Source organism: Lithobates pipiens, unplaced genomic scaffold (assembly GCF_037356315.1).
Source record: "Lithobates pipiens isolate NorthernLeopardFrog02 unplaced genomic scaffold, aLitPip1_a1.2 Scaffold_18, whole genome shotgun sequence".
Lineage (NCBI taxonomy): Eukaryota > Metazoa > Chordata > Amphibia > Anura > Ranidae > Lithobates > Lithobates pipiens.
Genome location: NW_027507758.1, coordinates 520,580,705 through 520,603,297, shown reverse-complemented (window position 1 = coordinate 520,603,297; position 22,593 = coordinate 520,580,705). Strand labels below are relative to the sequence as shown.

General features: G+C 42.2%; 1 protein-coding gene across 3 annotated transcripts in view; it reads left to right on the top strand.

Moving 5' to 3' along the window:
• Nucleotides 1-22,593, top strand: part of KIDINS220 (kinase D interacting substrate 220) — a 225,988-nt gene that overhangs the window by 39,599 nt on the left and 163,796 nt on the right. For all 3 annotated transcript variants that reach the window (XM_077488746.1, XM_077488745.1, XM_077488744.1), the window contains exons 7-13: nt 6,175-6,273; nt 7,280-7,477; nt 9,504-9,602; nt 9,847-9,945; nt 11,758-11,856; nt 12,057-12,234; nt 21,559-21,723. In XM_077488746.1, coding sequence (XP_077344872.1) covers nt 6,175-6,273; nt 7,280-7,477; nt 9,504-9,602; nt 9,847-9,945; nt 11,758-11,856; nt 12,057-12,234; nt 21,559-21,723 — 937 coding nt within the window. The remainder of the gene's footprint in view (nt 1-6,174; nt 6,274-7,279; nt 7,478-9,503; nt 9,603-9,846; nt 9,946-11,757; nt 11,857-12,056; nt 12,235-21,558; nt 21,724-22,593) is intronic.

Sequence of the window (22,593 nt, the reverse complement as noted above, 5' to 3'; positions counted from 1 at the left end):
ACACACAACTCACAGTACATTTTAACCATTTTAAAGTGGTTGTAAACTCTGTTACACCACTTATACCCACAGGTAAGGCTTACCTGTAGGCACTGTGACTATCTCCTAAACATGCACAGTTTACAAGCTATTTAGAGTGCATGCAGCCGATTACATCATCGGTGCATGTGCGCTGAAGGTCTGGCTTACAGTGCTGGATCTTCATAGCCAGTGCCAGAAACGGCTCCTGTGCGCAGGCGTGGAAGTGACGTCATCGCGGCTCTTGCCACTCGCAGTGCCCGAGCTAGCGAACCTGGAAAAAACACCGGGGGAAGATGTCAGCCATCGGAGTGGTGTTAGGGCACTGTTGGGAGGGCAGCTTTGTTCTAAGCTAAGTATTTTATAATGTGCTAGTGAAATGGATAAGAACTACAAACTAGTTCTTGGTTATCTGCTGCTATTTCTAATTAAAAAGTATAAATGTGCATGCACAATAGAAGTAAACACACTCTGAGACACGTTCAGCTCAGGCTACTTCTAACTTCTGATTTATTGGTGGGCGGTGTTGATATTTTATACAGAAAGATACGTCATTGCTATGTCAGTCTAATTCAGGGGTTGACAAATTTGCTTGGAATCTAGGAGCCAGGTTCGTGACGATTTTCAAATGACAATTTTTTTTTTCAATTGCATTTTAGTGTAAATATGAGATCCGAGGTCTCTCTGACCCCAGATCTCATATTTAAGAGGACCTGTCATGCTTTTTCTATTACAAGGGATTTTTACATTCCTTGTAATAAGAATAAAAGTGACACAACATTTTTTTTAAAAGAACAGTGGAAAAAAAAAGTTAAAATAAGCAGAAAAAATAATAATTTTTAAACGCGCCCTGTCCTGCTCGCATATAAAATCGGAGTTCGAACCACACATAGGAGGTAGCGCCGTGATCGGTACAGCGAGAGCAATAATTCTAGCCCCAGACCTCCTCTGTAACTCAAAACGTGCAACCTGTAGAATTTTTTTAAATGTCGCCTATGGAGATTTTAAAGGGTAAAAGTTTGTCGCCATTCCATGAGCGGGTGCAATTTTGAAGCGTGACATGTTTGGTATCAATTTACTCGGCGTAACATTATCTTTCACAATATAAAAAATAATTGGGATAACTTTACTGTTGTCTTATTTTTTTATTAACTAAATTATTTTTCCCAACAAAAGTGCGCTTGTAAGTCCGCTGCACAAATACGGTGTGACAGACAGTATTGCAACAACCACCATTTTATTCTCTAGGGTGTTAGAATAAAAAATATATATAATGTTTAGGGGGTTCTAAATAAAGGGAAGAAGAGGCAGGTAATATAAAACAGGCAGAGGAAATTAGCATTGCTGGTTTGTCATACCAACAGCGACCACAAGAGGGCGCCAGATTCCATAAGGAATCATAGGACCGCAGAAGGCCTCAAAGCCGCGGCCTAAATTTTCGGCCGCCGGCGGAACGGCCCGACGCGATCACGCTGGGGGGGGGGTCCACAGAGACAGGATACCCCCAGCTGTGCTGCCCCAGGCGCGAGGTCGCTATTTCTAGTCGCCAATGCGACCTGGCGCCCGGGTTTTGTCGAGCCCTGGTCTAATTGGTACATCTTATTGGTTACAATACAAGAGAAATTAAGAAACTTGATGCTTGAAGTTTGGTTGAAGCTGGTTCCCTTATCTCAAATGCATTCTTCTAACGCGGGGGATGTAGGGTATAGACGCCATCTTAACTCCGAACGGAAAGTCAATCTGTATATTACATAATAAGTAAGGAGCATAGGAACATGTATACACATAAGCAGATAGACATTTTCTGATTATCATTATGTACATTAGATTCCTTAACACTAGTATGCAATGCATACTAGCACATTATGCAGTTTATTTTTCTTTCCTTTGTGTTCTTCAGTGATTTACAACCTCTTGTAAGACTGCAATATGTATACGTCATGAATTTGAAGTGGTTTACTGGGGCCATGGCTGCAACTGTCAGCAATAATCTCGGTATTAAAATTTTCAGCTGGCAATTCCCTAACCTTGCAAGCAGTGGGAGGGGTCCCCCTGTGCTTGCGTGCAAAGCCAAAAGCATATATAGGTTGCGCACGCATATGTAAACGGTGTTCGCAGCACACATGAGCTATTGAGGCAAACAATAAAGCGAGAGCAAGAATTCTAGCTCTAGGTCTCCTTTGTAACTCTAAACTGGTTAACTGTAAAAAGCTGACACAGCAGCTAACATCGGAAGTGTAGCAAATGTATTTTTTACCTTTATTGCTGCTTTAAAAGATTTGAGGCTTAGGTCTTTGTTCCAGATGCTGCATATTTAGGCAATAAATTACACACAATATGTACCAAATCCTTACAATTCAAACTGGATAAAATAGGTTACTGTAAAGAGGAAATTTAAATACAGTGACTTGAAAAAGTATTTACACCCTTAAAATTTTCCACATTATGTAATGTTGCAACCAAAAACATAATTGTATTTTATTTGGATTCTATGTGATAGACACAACACAAAGTGGCACGCAATTGTGAAGTGGAAGGAAAATTGTAAATGGGTTTTCCAAATTTTTTTTTACAAATAAATATCTGAAAAGTGTGGTGTGCATTTGTATTTAGCCTGCTTTACTCTGATACCCCTAACTAAAATCTAGTGGAACTAATTGCCTTCAGAAGTCACCTAATTAGTAAATGGCATCCACTTGTGTGTAATTTAATCTCTGTATAAATACAGCTGTTCTGAGAAGCCCTCAGAGGTTTTTTCGAAATTTTTTGTGAACAAACCGCATCTTGAAGGCCAAGGAACACAGCAGACAGGACAGGGATAAAGTTGTGGAGAAGTTTAAAAGCAGGGTTAGGTTATTAAAAAAAAAAAAAAAAAAAATATCCCAAGCTTTGAACATCTCATGGGGCACTGTTCAATCCATCATTCGAAAGTGGAAAAACTGGCACAACTGAAAACTTACCAAAACATGGCTGTCTACCTAAACTGACAGGCCAGGCAAGGAGAGCATTAATCGAAGAAGCAGCCAAGAGGACCATGGTAACTCTGCAGGAGCTGCAGAGATCCACAGCTCAGGTTCAAGAATCTGTCCACAGGACAACTATTAGTTGTGCACTCCACAAATCTGGCCTTTATGGAAGAGTGGCAAGAAGAAAGCCATTGTTGAAAGGATGCCATATGAAGTCCTGTTTGCAGTTTGCAACAAGCCATGTGGGGGACACAGCAAACGTGTGGAAGAAGGTGCTCTGGTCAGATGAGACCAAAATTGAACTTTTTGGCCTAAGAGCAAAACGCTATGTGTGGCAGAAAACGAACACTGCACATCACCTTTAACGCACCATCCCCACCGTGAAACATGGTGGTGGCAGCATCATGTTGTGGGGATGCTTTTCTTCAGCAGGGACAGGAAAGCTGGCCAGAGTTGATGGGAGGCTGGATTGAGCCAAATGCTCAATAGAAGAAAAGCTGTAATGCCATGTACACACGACCGGACTTTCCGACAGACTAGATCCGACGGTCTTCCCGAAGGACGACTGACTTTCTAAACGAATGGACTTGGCCACACACTACAAAGTCCGACGCATTCGAACGTGATGAAGTAAGACCAGACCAGAATAAGGAAGTTCATAGCTAGTAGTCAATAGCTGCCCTAGCGTCAGTTTTCGTCCATCGGACTAGCATACAAATGGGTTTTTCGGCCAGGCTCGAGTCCGTTGGAAAGATTTGAAACATGTTCTAAATCTAAAGTCTGTGTGATTTTATTTATTTTTTTTATTTTTTTTTTTCTCGACAGCAAAGGTCCGATGAAGCCCACACACTATTGAATTATCCAGCGTATTTGTTCCGTCGGACCTTTTGCTGTTCGAACAGTCCAGTCGTGTGTACACGGCATTAGAGTCTGCAAAAGACTTTACTGGGATGGAGGTTCACCTTCCAGCAGGTTAACGACCCACAGCCAGAGCTACAATGGAATGGTTTAGATCAACGTATATTCATGTGTTAGAATGGCCCAGTTATAGTCCAGACCTAAATCCAATTGAGAAACTGTGGCAAGACTTGAAAAATGCTGTTCAGACAGTATCCATCCAATCTGTCAGAGCTTGAGCTATTTTGCAAAGAAGAATGGGCAAAATGTCACTCTCTGTATATGCAAAGCTGGTAGAGACATCCCTAAAAAAGCTTGCAGCTGTAATTGCAGTGATGGGTGGTTCTGCAAAGTATCAGGGGCTGAATACAAATGCACACCACACTTTTCACAGATTTATTTGTAAAAAAATTTTGAAAATCATTAGCCTTCCACTTCACAATTATGTGCCACTTTGTGTGTGTTGGTCTATCACATAAAATCCAATAAAATATATTAAAATTTTTGATTGTAACATGACAAAATGTGGAAAATTTCAAGGGATATGATTACTTTTTCAAGGCTCTGTACCTCTCCCACTGCTTGTGCTGCTGAACTCTGAATGGACTGGTGTCATCCCTACTAATTATGTAAGAGAAATTGTCCACTGAAGTCTTCTGTTCAGAAGCACTTTTAAGACCCCTTTCACACCAAGGGTGTTTTGCAGGCGCTATAGCTTTAGAAATAGTGTCTGCAATCCGCCCTTAAACTGCTGCTCCGTTGTCTGTCTCCAATGTGAAAGCCCGAGGGCTTTCACACTGGAGCGGTGCTCTGGCAGGACATCAGGAAAAGTCCTGCCGGCAGCTTCTAAGGAGCGCTTTGTTTACCGCTCCTCCACCGCTGCTCCCCATTGAAATCAATGGGGCAGCATGGCAAAACCCCGCTATTGTGGCATATTGCTGGCGGTTTTAACCCTTTCTTGGCTGCTAGCGGGGGGAAAAAGTGCCCCGCTAGCGGCCAAAATGCGCTGCAATTCCTACAGTAAAACCACCGACGCTATGGGCGGCTTGGTTTGAAAGCTGTCTTAGTAGTGTTGATCTCATTGTCCCCTACTATGCTGCATAGATCCCCCTGCTTGACCCTATGTTACTACAGGACACAGTAGTGATGTAGGGTTGTGCAGGAGGAAGCACTGAACATGAGGGACCAAGAAATAGATGTTCTCCTTTACAGTGCTCTAATCAACAATGTTGCTTATTTGTTGTTTAACTAGAGCACTATGCATGAAGCGTGTTGGATCCAGTTTGCTGTGCTCTGTGTATCTCCAGCATGCTGTTAGCTTGAGAGATATTCCTGCAGCACCTTAGTACTTTTTTAGACACATCTTTAACTTTTATGCCGCTTGATTGCATTACAATAAAACAATAATTGACTTGGGCTTTAAGACGTGTGATAGTTTTTCTCACTTTACGAAACACAATCACTTTAAGTACTGCTCAGTGGAGCAAACAGCCAAGATAGCATGTGATGTTGCCTCTGATATAAATGCTACTAATATATGTTTTGTGCCTCTGTCCTTAAAGATTTGTGTGGTATGTCTGAGTGTGATGATTGAGAACAAATGTACCAGAATATCTCTATTAATTGCCAACACTGCAGCCCTCATTTCTTGAGGATTCGCACAATTGAATTTGCAAATTAAACCTAACATAAACGTGTATTTTGATGCGTTTAGAACACATTACTAAAACGCACCCCAGACACCCTCAAAATAATTTTTATTTTTTCCCCACCTCACTGATATTTAATAAACACTTGTCAAACACGCTGTGAACGCTATAGGCAAGTTTACCAAACATTACCATAGAATTTAAATTGAGGGAGTTGACAAGCTTTAACTCCTCCCCAGGCTTGACATGTAGCTTTGTTTTTGCCACACAGCAACGCAAAGAGATGCAAACGGTACATGTTTTTCAAATGTCAATAGCTTGGTCCGCTGCTATGCTAAGCATTTGGGGAGCAGTAAAAATGCGTCCCAAATGCCTGAGTCTAATGTCAATGCGAACAGAGCCTTACAGAGTATAAATAAAAGTGTGTGTGTGTGTGTGTGTGTGTGTGTCCTCCTTTTTTTTTTTTTTTTTTTTTTTTTTTTTCTTTTGTGTTTTTTAACAGTTACAGATTATTACTGACGCCATCTATTCAACCAGTGTTTTTGTCCTCGTTAGCTCACTAATCCTCCTGTATCTGTTGTGATATTTTTAGGAAAATGTACCATTTTTTTTTTTTTTTTTTTTTTTCTTCATTGTATCTGTAGTATGGAACCACGCCGCTCGTCTGGGCTGCGAGAAAGGGGCATCTGGAGAGCGTCAAGTCTCTGTTGCAGATGGGGGCCGATGTTGATCAGGAGGGAGCTGTAAGTATCTGAAATCTTACTGTTCCTTACCCAAACAAAGCTGCCGGGATTCTAAAATAAGAATATGAAGATTTAAAATGTCAACTATAATGATGCCCATACACACATTGGTTTTCATAAAGACTTAAGTCCTTTTCAAAGTACAGTCCTCTCTCATTTTAAATGGGACCATATGTGTCAATCCCACTGTTTGTTTTTTATACTCCCCTCCTTTTTATATTGGAATATAATACATTATTGGAAAAGAAAAGAATAACAAGATGTATCAAGGCAACCTGCCACCAGCAGTTTCTATGGAAACAATTGAAACACTTGCTTTTAGATTGGCCTAATACTTTTCCTTGTTTTGGAGGTTTAATGTTGCCTTTAAAAACACGGGCCTGAGCCTACATGGGGAGTTCTAGATTAGCCAGCCCCGAGACAACAAGTCAGGTGGATCCGCACCCCAGGCCATAGCCTTCCTGGGGGCTGGTCAGGAGGACCAGGACCATGGAGTCAGAACATACTTCTGGACCGGAACCCCAAACCACATGACATTAGTATCTTAAGTACCCTCTCCCAGAAAGCACAGCAAGAGTGACACTCCCACTGGGCTGGCTCCGAGAGAAGGTAACCTTAAAGCACCCAACCAGACTGTGGTTCCATGCCTACCAGAAGAGACAGCGCCCCATATGGCCAGGCTGAACACCCTATAGTCCAGTTAGACTGATGCTGAGGTCCAAATTTAGAACAATTATACCCAAACCAAACTGCAGTTCAGGTGTAACCTTAAATTTCAAAAACAGATCGCGTGCTCATCAGGAGCCGGCGCTACTTGCAAACCTCATGTAATGTATTTCTCTTGGCATGTGATAACACTTTTTTTTTTTTTTTTTTTGTACCCAATAAAAATAAGTCTGGAAACAAAAAGAAAAACTAATTAGAGTTAAGTTTTCCTTTCACCTAAGCTATTGAGTAAACTTGATTGTGCACTGATTTTTTTTTTTTCTTTCTTTCCGTTCTCTAGAATTCGATGACTGCCCTGATTGTGGCTGTGAAAGGTGGCTACACTGAGACTGTAAAGGAGATTTTAAAGCGAAATCCCAATGTGAATTTGACTGACAAAGATGGGAACACTGCTCTGGCAATCGCAGCCAAGGAGGGTCATACGGAGATTGTGCAGGATCTTCTCGATGCTGGAACTTATGTCAATATACCTGATCGGGTGAGCTTTATTATATTTCTCTCTCCTCTAACTCCCATCTAACTCTCCCAACCCCTCCCCCTGCATGCTGCTTCCTAAAGGGGGGGGTTAGTCATGAGGGCTCCATAGACAGACAGCGGGGCATTGTCCTGCCACCCGCTTCCTTATCGTAGGATTTGATTGACAACAGCAGGAGCCAATGGTTCCCGCTGTTATCAGTCTTCCCTGTGAGGTGGCAGAGGCCAGAGAGAACTGCGGCTCTTGTGCCCAGTGCTGGATCGAGATCATGCTCAGGTAATAAGTGGGGGGATCCTCGTTTACAAACCTTCTTCCTTTATTTATTTTTTTCTTTCTTATTGCCGAGAATGTATTAAGCTAAAAAAAAATCAATGCTTTAGAACTACTTTAAAAAGGAACTCCAGTCTCCTATGTGCAAATTATTTACAAAAGCTACCGACTTTTAATAAACAGCCACTCGCTTGTCCTGCGATTCAGATTTGTGCCCAGACGCTTTCCTCCTGTGTCCTTCTTCCCCGGGTGCTGGCATCGTGACTATGAAGTAATTATTTCACAGTGCACCAAGGATCGGCACAAAATGGCTGTCCAAACGGGTAGTTTATTGCGTGATCACAACACAAAAAAGTGCAATGTTTCGGAGTCATGCAGGACCCCTTCATCAGGCATGTGATAAACGTGGGGTAACAGTGAAGAGAATTTAAATAACCATCAACCAATCGGAAAAAGAAAACTAGAGCTCCTCCCACCTCCAGATAGGTATGACGTCACAAATCCTGCCAAAAAGACTCAAAAAATGTGCATAATTACACAGATTCAAAAAAAGTATGAGAAGGGGTTAACACAAAAAAAGCACTTGACACTACCTGTGTTTTGTCATGTAGGATTTGATATTGTGGATCCTGAGTCACTATAGGGACTGGCCCGTTGCCAGGGAACATCAGTATGCATTGCACAATCAAGATAACGATTTGGCGCCAGTCCATAGATCAGTGGTCTCACATCACAACGGCGATCGCCTATAGCGCATGCGTGATGAAGCGGTTACCAGGCATTGACTTGAGCCAGTATCCAGCTGGTTGTTGCTGCAGCACCCAAATCTTGAGAGCTTATACCAGGAATGTGTGCAATGGGAATATGAAGCATGGCATATTAACTATGGGCACCCGGCTGTAACAGCTTGCGTCTTCACAGCTGGATTTCCATGGTGCGCATTTTGAATGGTCCAGCAGTCTTCTGGGACCCTTCACGTGTCTGGAAAACTGTAGGAGGGAGAGAGGAGGTAGGGTGGAGAACTTCCACTTCTGATACCCCCCCCCCTTAAAAAACAAAAACAAAAAAAAGTACATTTCCCTAAACGGGTTCAGGGGAGGGGACCTTAAAGCGGAACTCTTTTGGGTGGATCTCCACTTAATTTTGTAAGGGATTTGGTTTTACAGTGTTTTAAGGTTCTGTGTAACAGCCCATTGCATCAACTGGCAATAATCTGTCCAGTCGTCCATCAGATTAAACAAAGCTTTTTTTATATATGCATTTATTGAAATGATTAGATGTGAAACAAAGGTCTTCTAGCCGCCTTCAAGACTTCTCCAGAGCCTCTCCCATCTTCTGGAATTCCCTGCCCCAGCCTGTCTGATCAGCCCCTACCCTGTCCACCTTTAGGAGATCCCTGAAAACTAATTTAATTTATTTAGGGAAGCCTATCTCACACCCACTTAACTGTCCCCGAGCCACTCCCTATCAAATCATTCTCTGCAGTTATTACCTTTTGTACCACCACCCCCTCCCTTTTTTAGAATGTAAGCTCTATGAGCAGGGCCCTCCTGTACCTTTTTGTATTGTACTGTAATTGTTGTCCCCCCTTATACATTGTAAAGCGCTGCGTAAACTGTTGGCGCTATATAAATCTTGTATAATAATAGTGTTATACTGGTCATGGTTATTTTAAAACTGTAAAGATCTACCTTTTTGGAAAGACGCTGAAACATTATCTGTTTGAAAACCTAGATCTCCTTTATTTTCTTACATGCAGAATGGAGATACTGTACTGATCGGAGCGGTTCGAGGAGGTCATGTTGAAATTGTACGGGCTCTACTGAACAAGTACGCTGATATCGACATCAGAGGACAGGTAAATGTCTTTTGTTATTTATGTTCCAGGTTGCGGTGGGGGACTGATTGATTGATTGATTGGGTTTAATCAGATATTTGTTTAAAATGGTTTATAAGCGTGTAGTGGGATTTTGAAAAGTGTCTATTTTAATAGTCTATATTCCCCTTAAAATGGCGATGTTTTGTTAATATAAAATGGCTTTTAATTTTATAGTTTTATACGTATTAGAATAAATGCGAAATTTAGGATTTTATTTTTCTAGGATAATAAAACTGCCTTATATTGGGCTGTTGAGAAAGGCAACGCCACCATGGTTCGGGATATCCTACAGTGTAATCCAGACACCGAATTCTCCACAAAGGTAATATGTTAACATTTTTAATTTTTTTTTTTTGGTGGTAGGAAAGAACCTGAAGTTCCTTAATTTATATTTTTTCTGATATCTGCTGCTTGTTTCCTTCCCTTTTTTTTTTTTTTTTTTTTTTTACAAATCATAATCGGTTTAGTGCAGCCACATTCTCTCCCCTGAAAAGTGCACTTAGCATATGTTCTGCTAAAGAAGTAATCATTGATGCTTGTGGTAGGAATTGTGTATTTACTTTTAAATGTAAAACAGGGTATAGTTAGGTAAGACTGCAGTATCAACTGAGGAAAAGGTGTGTGTGTGTGTGTGTGTGTTTATCTGTGTCTTTTTTTTTTTTTTTTTTTTTTTTTTTTTTTTGGTAATCATAAAGTATAGCTAAAGGCAAAGCCATATTTTGTTTTAAGTTTTGGATACAGTGGAGAGGGATTAGAACACCTGTCAGGTTTTTATCATTGTCTTTGCCCCTGTTAAGGAGATTCACACTCTTTTTGTCCTGTTTACCATTAGCATTGAAAGTAAAATGAAATGGAACATTTTGGGTTGACCCCAGAAAAGTAAGGGGGAAAATCTTCCAATGGAGACCCTAGCTCTGGTGACCTGGGGACCCCAAGGGATTCTTGGAATTTGCCGGGATTTCCTCTCCCATCCTGTTTTGGCTATAAGATAGAAAGTGAAAGGAAATCTCCCAAACAGGACAAAGATGGTGAAAAAAACAGGTTATAACCCTCTCTTGCTCGATCCAAAATGGGTGGAGATTTGCCTAATAGTTTTATAACAGATTATTTTGAAATACATTGGCGGCAGATTTTCTTTTCATCTGTACCAAGCTGCTTTGGAAATACCGGCTTTCCCTATACTTTGAGAACTTTCTTACATGCTCAAAGCTGTGAAAATACTTCTATGTTTACTATGTAATTTATCCACATTCTAAGCCTAATCTAGCCCTGTAGAGAAAAAAAATCATTATACTTGCCTGTTGTGCAGACACTCCAGTCCAGTCCCACGCAGACTGTGTGTAAGGCTTGTGCAGGAGAAGCAGCCCACAATAAAAGCCCCATAGCAAGTCTATGGGTGACGTCACTTCCGAGGCATTTCCCAGCCGTTGTCTGTTCTCTCCTGCACACAGCAGTCTCCACTGGAGACCGGAGCTTTCTCTAATTTGAAAAATCAGCATTTTTGGTGATGTTATGTGCAACCTGAATGACGTTGCACAGATGTTGGCAAGCCACACATGAAAATTGCAGTGACCAGTGGCTTTGAAATGGCACTGAAGAAGCGCAATTTTAAAGCCACATTAAGTGTCAATGGGGTGTAAACAATTAGATGTATAAACTGGTCTTGACCTGTGCCTACAGCTTTGAAAAGGCAGAATAGGAGGAAATATTTACAAAGTTGCTTGCTAAAAGAACAAATGTGTTTTCAAAGTACTGCATTATTAAGCTTTTTCATAAGGCAAAGAGCCATGTGCCTCCCCAGTTTAGTGACCCAGCTATACCTGTTTAATTGCTGGAAATCTGCTTTACTAAGAAACTTTGTATGGCGGCAGTATATTATGCTAATAGCTGCAGAGCCACAGTTTGTTTACCCTCTTGTGCGTTTTTATTCTTAATGTACTACCTGCTTTCTGCATGCTCCAGCCCTGCTCTGTGTCTTGCATGAAAAGTGGTCACTAATCCACTAATCCACTTTCAGGCTAAGTGACACTTGGCAGAAACACGCCCTGGCCTCAGTTTTATTTACTTTTTCCTGCAGTAAGGTTTGTATGTAATACAATTTACTTTTTTTCTTTTTATTCCATATGTTATGCAGGATGGAGAAACACCTCTGATTAAAGCCACAAAGATGAGAAATATTGAAATTGTGGAGCTCTTACTGGATAAGGGAGCTAAGGTTTCTGCAATTGATAAGGTAAGTGAAACATCAATCCAGTCTGATTGTAAAAAGTAAAAGAAAATCCCACATTGTGGGTTGCCCACAGAAAAAATTAGAGGGGAAATCTTCCAATGGGGACACTAGTTAAAAAATAAATAAAAAAAACTCATTTGTGTATGATGTAAATGTAATTTTAGATATCACTTGGGATTTTTAAAAAACATGCTTTTTTTCAGAAAGGAGACACTCCTCTGCATATTGCCATCAGAGGCAGAAGTCGGAAACTTGCAGAATTGCTTCTTAGAAACCCAAAAGATGGCCGATTACTGTACAGGCCAAATAAGGCGGGAGAGACTCCATATAACATAGACTGCAGCCACCAGAAGAGCATTCTTACCCAGATATTTGGAGCCAGTATGTATGGTTGTTTTGTTGGCTTGCAATACTTGTGTATACTTGCTTGTCACCAACAAGCAGGCAGTTTTGCAAGTGTTACTAAGGCTACATTGTGGTAAATATTAATTAGGCTAACAATGGTTGTTTAAACTGTACATGTACACAGTCTTTTGGAGCATTTAAAATAACTTTCACTTAACATAAAGGATAATGATAAAGGGATGATACATACAGAAGTTTTAGTTCAGTTACAGTTAATATTCTGAAAAGCATCTAATTTATTCAGGTCACAATATACAGTATCTAGCAGTAGTTAGTCAAATTTAACTGGACTTGTTTTGCAATATTGAAGATGTTTCATAGCTTCTCCAGACCACCACTTCAATTATTTATTTTGAGACTACCTTTGTGGCTATTAATGCTTTGATATTTTCTTGACATTCATTAAACTGGAGTGACTTGGACAAGCTACAAAACCTCTTCAGCATTACTATTAAATATTCTGAAATTACCCTTTTGTCACTGTATCAGTGCTGCCTCAGCCCTGTTGAGGCTCATTCACATGTGTTGATTATGAGAGAAGCAATACTCATTAATTATATAATATAAAAAAAAAAAAAGATATATATTATATTGACATGCTTTTGAAGCATGGGAAAAACCCTCAAAAGTGCTTTTTAAATGTCCATGAAAGTGTTGCTTTCTTATCGTACATCACGGGAGCCAATGGCTGCGCTGCTTTGAATCTATCCAATCAAGAGCTGGGAACCCGTGGAGAGGTGGAAAGCGCATCCACGCCGAGGAGATGAAGGGACTCGAGTAAGTAAAACTGGGGGCCGGTGACTGCCAGCTGTTTTTTTTACCTTAATGCATAGGATCCAGGAGAGGGGCGCTTTTCTCTCAGGGGACCAGGAAGAGGCTGATGACTCCCCTTGTGAAGAGTATAATATGGATGGATCGGGTCCACAGGAAAGGTTGTTGGTACAATCTCTCACTGAATTGGGCAGCTCCACATTTTTGCTTCCAGTAGCGGAGTCAGTCAATGAGCCCACTTCTTGTTTGTGTTCACTAAACCCTCCCCATCTTATTCATGCTTTTCCTATCTATTTATTACTGAAAAAGCTTATGTATTCTGAGTGGGAGCACCCAGATAAACCTTTTTTTCCCTTCCAAAAAGTTTTCAACACTTTATCCTATGGAGGAAGAATTTAATAAGAAATGGGGGGGGTGGGTTTCCAGCAATTGACGCTGCTATATCCTCTGTGAACAAAAACTTGACTTGTCCTGTAGACAATGCTCAAATGCTGAAGGATCCAACAGATAATAAGTTGGAAATCCTATTTAAAAACAATATTTCTCTGGCAGGTTCAGTGGTTCAGCCTGCACTGGCAGCGATTGGGGTATGCCAGTCCTTAAAAAAAAAAACAGTTTAAAGAGGTGCTCAAGATTATTTCTGACCAGCAGGCACAAAATTTGACCGGGATATCAGAGGAGTTATGTTTTAGCGTAGACGCTATGAAAGATTCTATTCTCCAAGCCTCACAGCTTGTGCTCAGGCTGGTACATGTGCGTAGAGTTCTATGGTTGCAAAATTGGTCAGCCGAAGAGCTATGCAAAAAGCTCTTGGCTAGTTTTCCATTTCACGGTGAACAGGTGTTTGGGAGACGAGCTGGATAAATACATCCAAATATTTTCTAATGGAAAAAGTTCCCTTTTACCAGTTAAAAAGAAGTTTAAGCGTTTTTCTTTTAAACAAGCTTCTTCTCCAGTGCTGGGGGCATCTACCTCCAGGTAGTTGCAACGGCTTCCATGATCAAATTCAAGAGGCAAACCTCAGGGTCAACCCCAGGGTCAAAAGAGGCCCTGGGAGAGGAATCCCACTAAACAAAGTACTAAAACCTCCTTATAAAGGGGCACCCCCGCTCACTCGAGTTGGGAAGACTTCTGCAGTTCTCAAGGGTCTGGCAGGAACAGCGTCGAGACAAATGGGTGGCTTCCTCAATATCTCTAGGGTATAGACTAGAGTTCCGAGAGTTCCCGTCTCCTCGTTTTCTTAGATCAAACATTCCCAGGGACCCAGAAAAAAAAGTCTCTCTGGCTTTGGACCATCTTTTGTCTCAAAGTGATATTGGTGGCCCCCATGGAAGAGCGAGGGTTAGGGTTTTATTCAAACCTTTTTACGGTACCAAAACCAAATGGGGATGTCAGACCCGTTTTTAGATCTCAAAGATCTAAACCGGTTTTTGAATATCTGCTCTTTCGCATGGAGTCAATTCGGTCAGTGGTCTCCAGTCTACAGGGTGGAGAATTGCTAGCATCAATCGACATCAAGGATGCTTATCTACATGTACCTATTTTCCCCACTTACCAGAAATATATAATAATAATTTTCAGTTTGTAGCTCTGCCTTTCGGTCTAGCTACTGCACCTCAAGTGTTTACAAAGGTTCTGGCCATCCCTTTTTTTGGCCAGATTAAGGGCTCGGGGTACAACGATTCTAGCTTATTTAGACAATCTACTCTTGATAGATCAGTCGGTAGCCCGCTTAAACCACAGTTTGGTCACCACAGTCAGCTACCTGGAATACCTAGGTTGGATTCTCAACGTAGAGAAATTCTCCTTAAAACCATCAAGGAGATTGCAGTACTTGGGCCTGATCATAGATACAGTTCAGAAGAGGGTGTTTTTGCCCCAGGCAAGGATCAGTTCCATAAGGGAACTGATTCAGGTGGTCAAAGCAAAGAAGAATCCTTTTATTCAACTTTGCATGAGATTATTTGGAGAGATGATAGCTTTATTTGAGGCCATTCCTTATGTGCAGTTTCATTTGAGACTGCTGCAAAACCTTATCCTGTCAACTTGGAACAAGAAGGTCCAAGCTCTAGACTTCCCACTGCATTTATCCCCCCAAAGCGCGTCAAAGCCTCAGTTGGTGATTGATATCCAAGAATCTTCAGAAAGGAAAGTGCTTCCTACCAGTTACCTGGAAGGTGATGACAACAGATGCCAGCCTTCTGGGCTGGGGGCCAGTCCTGGAAAAAGCATCTGTCCAATGAAAATGGTCCAAAACAGAAATGACCTTGCCCATCAATATTCTTGCCCTGAAGGACTGGATGCTCCGATTACGTAATTGTCCTGTCAATATCTAATCCGACAATGCCACAACAGTGGCCTATATCAATCACCAAGGGGGCATGAGAAGTTGTGCGGCTCAGAGAAAGGTAAATCATATCCTATCCTGGGCAGAAGACATTCCTGGTCTATTGGCAGTCTTCATTCCAGGAATAGAGAATTGGCAGGCGGACTACTTGAGTCGGCAACAGTTGTTCCCAGGAGAATGGTGTCTTCAGCCCAACATCTTTTTGTCAATATGTCAAAGATGGGGAATTCCGGACATGGATCTGTTTGCATCCAGGTTCAATAAAAAGATGGACAACTGGATCTGCTGGCATGCGTAACAGATGCCTTAGTTTTTCCATGGGATCAGTTTATACTGATCTATGCATTCCCTCCTGTTCTGCTGCTTCCGCGCTTCCTTCTTCGCAGGATCAAGCAGTAAGGGAAGGAGGTGATTCTTGTGGCCCAGGAGATCTTGGTATGCAGAAATCCTTAAGATGGCAGTAGGGGGCCCATGGATCCTACCACCGCGGCTAGACCTTCTCTTGCAAGGTCCTGTAATTCCATACTACCACAAATGCTAAATTTAAGGGTTTGGCTATTGAGACCCACATTCTGAAAGACCGTGTGCTGTCAGGTTCAGTAGTCTGTATTTTGGATAATTTCATTTAAACCAGGATATTGTTCTGCCTTCATCCTCTTCTTTTCTTTTTTTTTATTTTTTTTTTTATTTTTTTTTTTATTTTTTTAACAATCTCGTTTTACCGCCCACGTTATGGGCGGGGTGGTGTGAAAGGGGTCTTAATGCGGAGAGCAGTTAAGGTCTATTTGAAGGTGACAGCTCGGATTCATAAAACAGATGTTTTGTTTGTGTTGCCAGAAGGTCCTAAGAGAGGACAGGCAGTGTTGAAATCTACGATTTCTAAATGGATTTGTCAAGTGATTGTTCAAGCTCATGGTTTAAAGAGGGAAGTTCCACCTTTTTATATTAAAGCGCACTCCACCAGGGCTGTTAGTGCTTCCTGGGCAGTGCATCACCAAGCCTCCATGGTTCGAATCCGCAAGGCCGCAATTTGGTCTTCAGTCCATACATTTACCAGGTTCCATCAAATAGATGTAAAGGGTCATGAGGATATCGCCTTTTGGATGCAGTGTACTGCAGGCTGCAATAGAAGTCCTCTAGTCTCTTAGTGCCCTACCTTTTGTTGTGTCTCCCTCCCTTCAGTTGGCATTGCTATGGGACATCCCACATAGTAACTACTATGGCTCGGTGTTCCGTGATGTACGATAAGAAAATAGGATTTTTAAAACCGCTTACCTGTAAAATCCTTTTCTTTGCAGTACATCCAACTATAGAAGTTAAACTAACAGGTCTATAGTTACTTGGTAAAGACTTTGATCCCTTTTTAAATATGGGCACCACATTGGTCCTGTGTCAATCCAGTAGTACCACTTTGGTCATTGAGTTCCTAAATGTTAGAAACCATGGCCTTGAAATTGCAGAGCTCAATTCTTTTAGGATCTGTAGGTGGATGCCATCTGGTCAGGTGCTTTATCCACCTTTATTTTGTGTGATAGACCAACACAAAGCGGCACGTAATTGTGAAGTGGAAAGAAACTGGTAAATGGTTTTCAAAACTTTTTACAAATATCTGAAAAGTGTGTCGTGCATTTGTGTTCAGCCCCTTTTTACTCTGATACCCCTAACTAAAATCTAGTGGAACCAATTGCCTTCAGAAGTCACGTAATTCGTAAATAGAGTCCACCTGTGTGTATTTTAATCTCTGTATAAATAAAGCTGTTCTGTGAAGCCTTCAGAGGTTTGTTAGAGAACCGTAGTGAAGAAACTGCTTTGTGAAGGCCAAGGAACACCCCAGACAGGACAGGGATTGAGTTGTAGAGAAGTTTAAAGCCGGGTTGGGTATATGTATGTGTGAACATCTCATGGAGCACTGTTCTGTTCACTCCATCATCCGAAAATGGAAAGAGTATGGCAGTACTGCAAACCTACCATAACATGGCCGTCCACCTAAACTGACAGGCCGGGAAAGGAGAGCATTAATCGGAGAAGCAGCCAAGAGGCTCATGGTAACTGTGGAGGAGCTGCAGAGAGATCCACAGCTCAGGTGGGAGAATCTGTCCGCAAGACCACTATTAGTCGTGCACTGCACAAATCTAACCTTATGGAAGAGTGGAAAGAAGAAAGCCATAATAAGCCCTGTTTGAAGTTTGTGGGGGACACAGCAAACATGTGGAAGAAGGTGCTCTGGTCAGATGAGACCAAAATTGAACTTTTTGACCTAAAAGTAAAACACTATGTGTGGTGGAAAACTAACACTGCACATCACCATGAACACACCATCCCCACCGTGAAACATGGTGGTGGCAGCAGCACCATGTTGTGGGGATGCTTTTCTTCGACAGGAAAGCTGGTCAGAGTTGATGGGAAGATGGATGGAGCCAAATACAAGGCGATCTTAGAAGAAAACCTCTTATGAGTCTGAAAAATTCTTGAGACTGGGGCGGCGGTTCACCTTCCAGCAGGACAATGACCCTAAACATGCAGCCAGAGCTACAATGGAATGGTTTAGAGCAAAGCATTTTCAAATGTTAGAATTGCCCAGTCAAAGTTCAGATCTAAATCCAATTGAGAATCTGTGGCAAGACTTGAAAATTGCTGTTCACAGATGCTTTCTATCTAATCTGTCAGAGATTGAGCTATTTTGCAAATAAGATTGGGCAAAAATGTCACTCTCTAGATGTGCAAAGCTGGTAGAGACATATCCAAAAATACCTGCAGCTGTAATTACAGAGAAAGGGTGATTCTACAAAGTATTGACTCAGGGGGTCTGAATACAAATGCACCCCACACTTTTCCCATATTTATTTGTAAAAATTTTCATAATTTGGGCCCTCTTGCCAGAGGAAAAGAAGCAGTGTGTTGGGGCAAAAATTGGGTGTTTGCGGTGGCATTAGGCAACCCCCTGCTGGGTACATGATGTACAAGGTTCAGGAGTAAGCTGTATTGCTGGGTGATGCTTTTGCTTCCATGCAGAAGCAAATGGTGTTACCACATCACTGCTCTGCACAAAGAGGGAGTGACAGGAGCTGATCTTAGTTCTCTATTTTGCAGTGCGTTTTGGGATACAGGAACCTCCACTATCTCTTCCCCAGTGCCCAGCTAACATGCCCTAAATGCTCTGGTTGATTTTAAGGTTACAGAGTTACCATTAAAATCGGTGGAGGTGACTGACAAAACTTGATACCTTTTTTTTTTTTAGACAGCGACATTCTGCTTAATTTATAATACAACATAATGCTACTGCTCCTGTGTGTACAGTACTGTGTGAATGAGCCCTTAGATCTGAACTCCCAGGCAAACGAATAAATACACAGATAAAATACAGAATTGTTTTTTATTTCAAAACTTCTACACAAGCATTGTGGGGGTTTATCTGCGTCAGGATTAATATTTTCTAAAAATATAAGTTTTAAAGCAATCTTAAAGTGGTTGTAAACCCTTACAAACCACTTTGACCTACAGGTAAGCCTAGATTAAGGCTTACCTGTAGGTCCAAGAAATATCTCCTAAACCAACACGGTTTAGGAGATATTTACTAAAAGACAGTGACAGCTGCCTACGGCGCATGTGCCATAGACAGCGGCACGCATGCTGCTGCTAACGGCGATATGCCGTTAGTGGCAGCTCCCGTGCGCATGCACGGGAGTGACATCATCGCTGCTCCGGCGCTGTGAGTGGCCGGAGCAGCGATACCCGGAAAAAGATGGATGCTCCGGACTACAGGGGACAGCAGTGACATCGCTGGCTCCTGTGTCAGGTAAGCGACACAAAATGGGCTACTATGCGATGCATAGTAACCCATTATGCTTTACCTTTGCAGGGAAGACAAAGAGTAAGTAAACCCATTAGGGTTTACTTCCTCTTTAAGGCTGCTTTCACTCTAAGGCTGTTTTCAGGCGTTTCAGCGATAGAAATCGCCTCTAAACGCATAAAAACTGCCTCCTATTAATTTCAGTGTGACTTTTCACACTGGGGCGGTGCTCTTGCGGGACGTCATGAAAAGTCCTGCAAGCAGCATCTTTGGGGTCGTTTGGGAGCGCTGTATACAGCGCTCCCAAGACACCCTGCCCATTAAAATGAATGGGCAGCGCTGCCGAAAAATACAGCCATTCTTAACCCCTTCTTCGGCCACTAGCAGGGGTTAAAAATGCCCCACTACCGGACGAACATCGCTGCTAAAGTTGAGTAAGAATGAGGTGCGCTTTAGCGGTAACACTCGGCGGCTGCAGTGTGAAACTAGCCTATTGGCAGCCCCAATCTTCCTCTTCTCGGGTCCCCCACTGGCACTCCTGGCTCCTCCTCCTTGCAGCGTACCCCAATAGCAAGCCACTTGCTATGGGAGCAATCTGTTGCGCTCGCTCCTGAACCGCCTCTGTATGTCCATAAGACGGTGTGGTAAAGGTGAATTAACACTTTAAAGTGTTACTAAACCCAGTAATATGAAAATAGTTAATCGCCCTCCCAACTTTATAAACCTTTTTTACATTCAAATACTGCCACTATATACCTTTTTGTCTGACCTGTATAACACGGTCATGTGATAAACTGCAGGGTCAGTCCGAGTGCTGAGTGTTCAGGTAGGAGGAGATTTCCACTATAGCCTGTGGTGTCCTCGTACTGTTATGGGAGGTGGATCATCAATCAATCAATATGTAACCTCCCACCCACTGTGTTCTTTAGTTACTGGGCATGGAGGAGGGAGGGATTGGGCTGTCATTTAGGATCTGTATACATGCCCACATGTGTGATGTCAGTACTATGTGACTTGACTAACTCAGCTCATCAAGGAAATATTCTCTAGTCTAAAACAATAGAGACCAAACTGAGCATGTGCAGGGAGACCACTCTGACTGTGTCTCACCTGGCCTTTCCCAGAGAGACCCTGCAGGAGGGTGAGGCCATGTGCCTAAAAGATTATTCTTGTTTTTCACAATGCAGAGGATTAACGCCTTAAAGCGGAGTTCTGCCAAAAAAAAAAAACATTTAAAGTCAGCAGCTACAAATACTGCAGCTGCTGACTTTTAATATATGGACCCTTATCTGCCCAGGGTGCCCGCAATGTCCTCACCCGAAGCCGATCTGTCCCTCGGTTCCTGGGTGGAGGCGCCGGCATCTTCAGTAAGGGAATCAAGAAGTGAAGCCTTGCGCCTGCACAGCCTGGTTCCCTACTGTGCATGCGCAATCTCACTGGTTCCTGCTGTCTTCTGGGACTTGTGTGTCTCCCAGAAGACAGCGGGGGGGGGTGGAGGAGTGGCCGGACATGGCGTAGATAGCAGCCTTCTGTGCCCGGAAGTGGGAGTAAATACCTGGATTATACAGGTATCTGCTCCCCCCTGAAAGATGCCAAATGTGATTTTGAAGGGGGGAAGGAATCTGAAAAGCAGAAGTTAATTTTTGGGTGGAACTCCGCTTTAAGTTCCACAGTGAGTATAACGAGCATGCTATTCTGCGTATACAGAAAGATTTTACTGTTGTGGGTTTGGTAACACTTTTTAAACTGTTTGTGGATTGCACATGGTTGTTCCTACCTAGAGGGTTGCTGTTGGGGAGCTTCTCATTACAGCATTATTTCTGCCCACGTTACACTGATTTAGAAAAGTGTACTGACATAGCTTCTATCAATTTGTACAGCACACAAGAGGGTAAGGTAATAAAGTTTGCATTGTGTATGAATGAATGAATGAATGAAATACTTGTATAGCGCACAATGCAAACTGAATCGCCTCTAGGTGCTGCAAAATGTGTGATCTCCCCTTTCTATCATTTCTACCATTAGATACTTCCCAAATTTAGACGAAGGCTCTGTTCACACTGCTGCAATCCTGTTTTCATGCGACTTTCATGCGGCATTAGAGTCCATGGGACTCTAAGTCACATTGAAGTCACATCAAAGTAGCGCAGGAACCTTTTTTGAAGTCTCTCTGATTTGAGTTGCATTGATTGGAGCGGCTGCAATTGAAATAAATGTTTTGTTTGTCATGCAACTTTGTGTTGCAATTTGCATTACAAGTCACAGCAGTGAGACCCAGGGTTAATAGCTGAATGGTTCTTTATAGCATTCCTTCTCCTTAAATTAATTATGTGCTTTATATATGAGGCTATTTTCTTCCAGCCATGTTTAATCTGTCTCTTGTTTGGCACAGGGCACCTTTCTCCTACTGAATCAGATGGCGATATGCTGGGTTATGATCTGTACAGCAGTGCCCTGGCTGACATACTCAGTGAGCCCACCATGCAGCCTCCGATCTGTGTTGGACTTTATGCACAATGGGGAAGTGGAAAGTCATTTTTGCTTAAAAAGCTTGAAGGTAATGTACCCGCCAGGAGATCTGGATTCAGCTCCACTTCAACTGCACCTACCAGAACAACTAGGGTAGTGTGATGTTAAAATAAATGATTAATAAATGTTAGCAGTACTGAGTTGTGAATGTGTGTGTGTGTGTGTATATATACACACACACACACACACACACACACACACACACACACACACACACACACACACACACACACACACACACACACACACACACACACACACACACACCATTAAAGCCCAAATAAAATGTCAGTTTAGATTAGCTGGTCAAAGTGCTTCAAAACAAAGGGTGTGCAAAGACTCAGTTGATTTTCTTTACTAGTAGAAAATCCTGTACCCTGCCGGCATGCTGCAGAAAATGACTTTCTCTGTGTGAAAGTGGCAATCTCTCTAGGGATCTGACCAGTGTTGCCAACCTAAAAGATTGAAATTTACTGGCACACCCAAGTTTTTACTGGCATTTCCAAAAGTTACAAATTCGCTATTTAGACTACAAACAAGTACAATATGTAATTTGCAATGTGATGAGGCAAAAAACATATTTCTTATTTTATTTTTGATATAGTAAGTAGCTCAGGGATAGGACTCAGGAGGGCAAGAAATTAGAATGGATGGCCCACACATGAAATTGACTCTCACGCTTATACGGACAGCAGAAGTGCAGCAGTACAGATTACCGACACGTTCCTCCTGAGTCAAAGTGACGGTCTCTCTCCAAGCCAGGTGGTCCCTCCAGCCCAAACAGCACTGATGGTCCTGCTCCCGGCCTGCCTTGTTCCCATCCCACAGACCCACACACAAGGCTCTGGCCGCTCTTCTTGGCTCCCTTTCACCATGACATCATAGGACATGCTCAGGC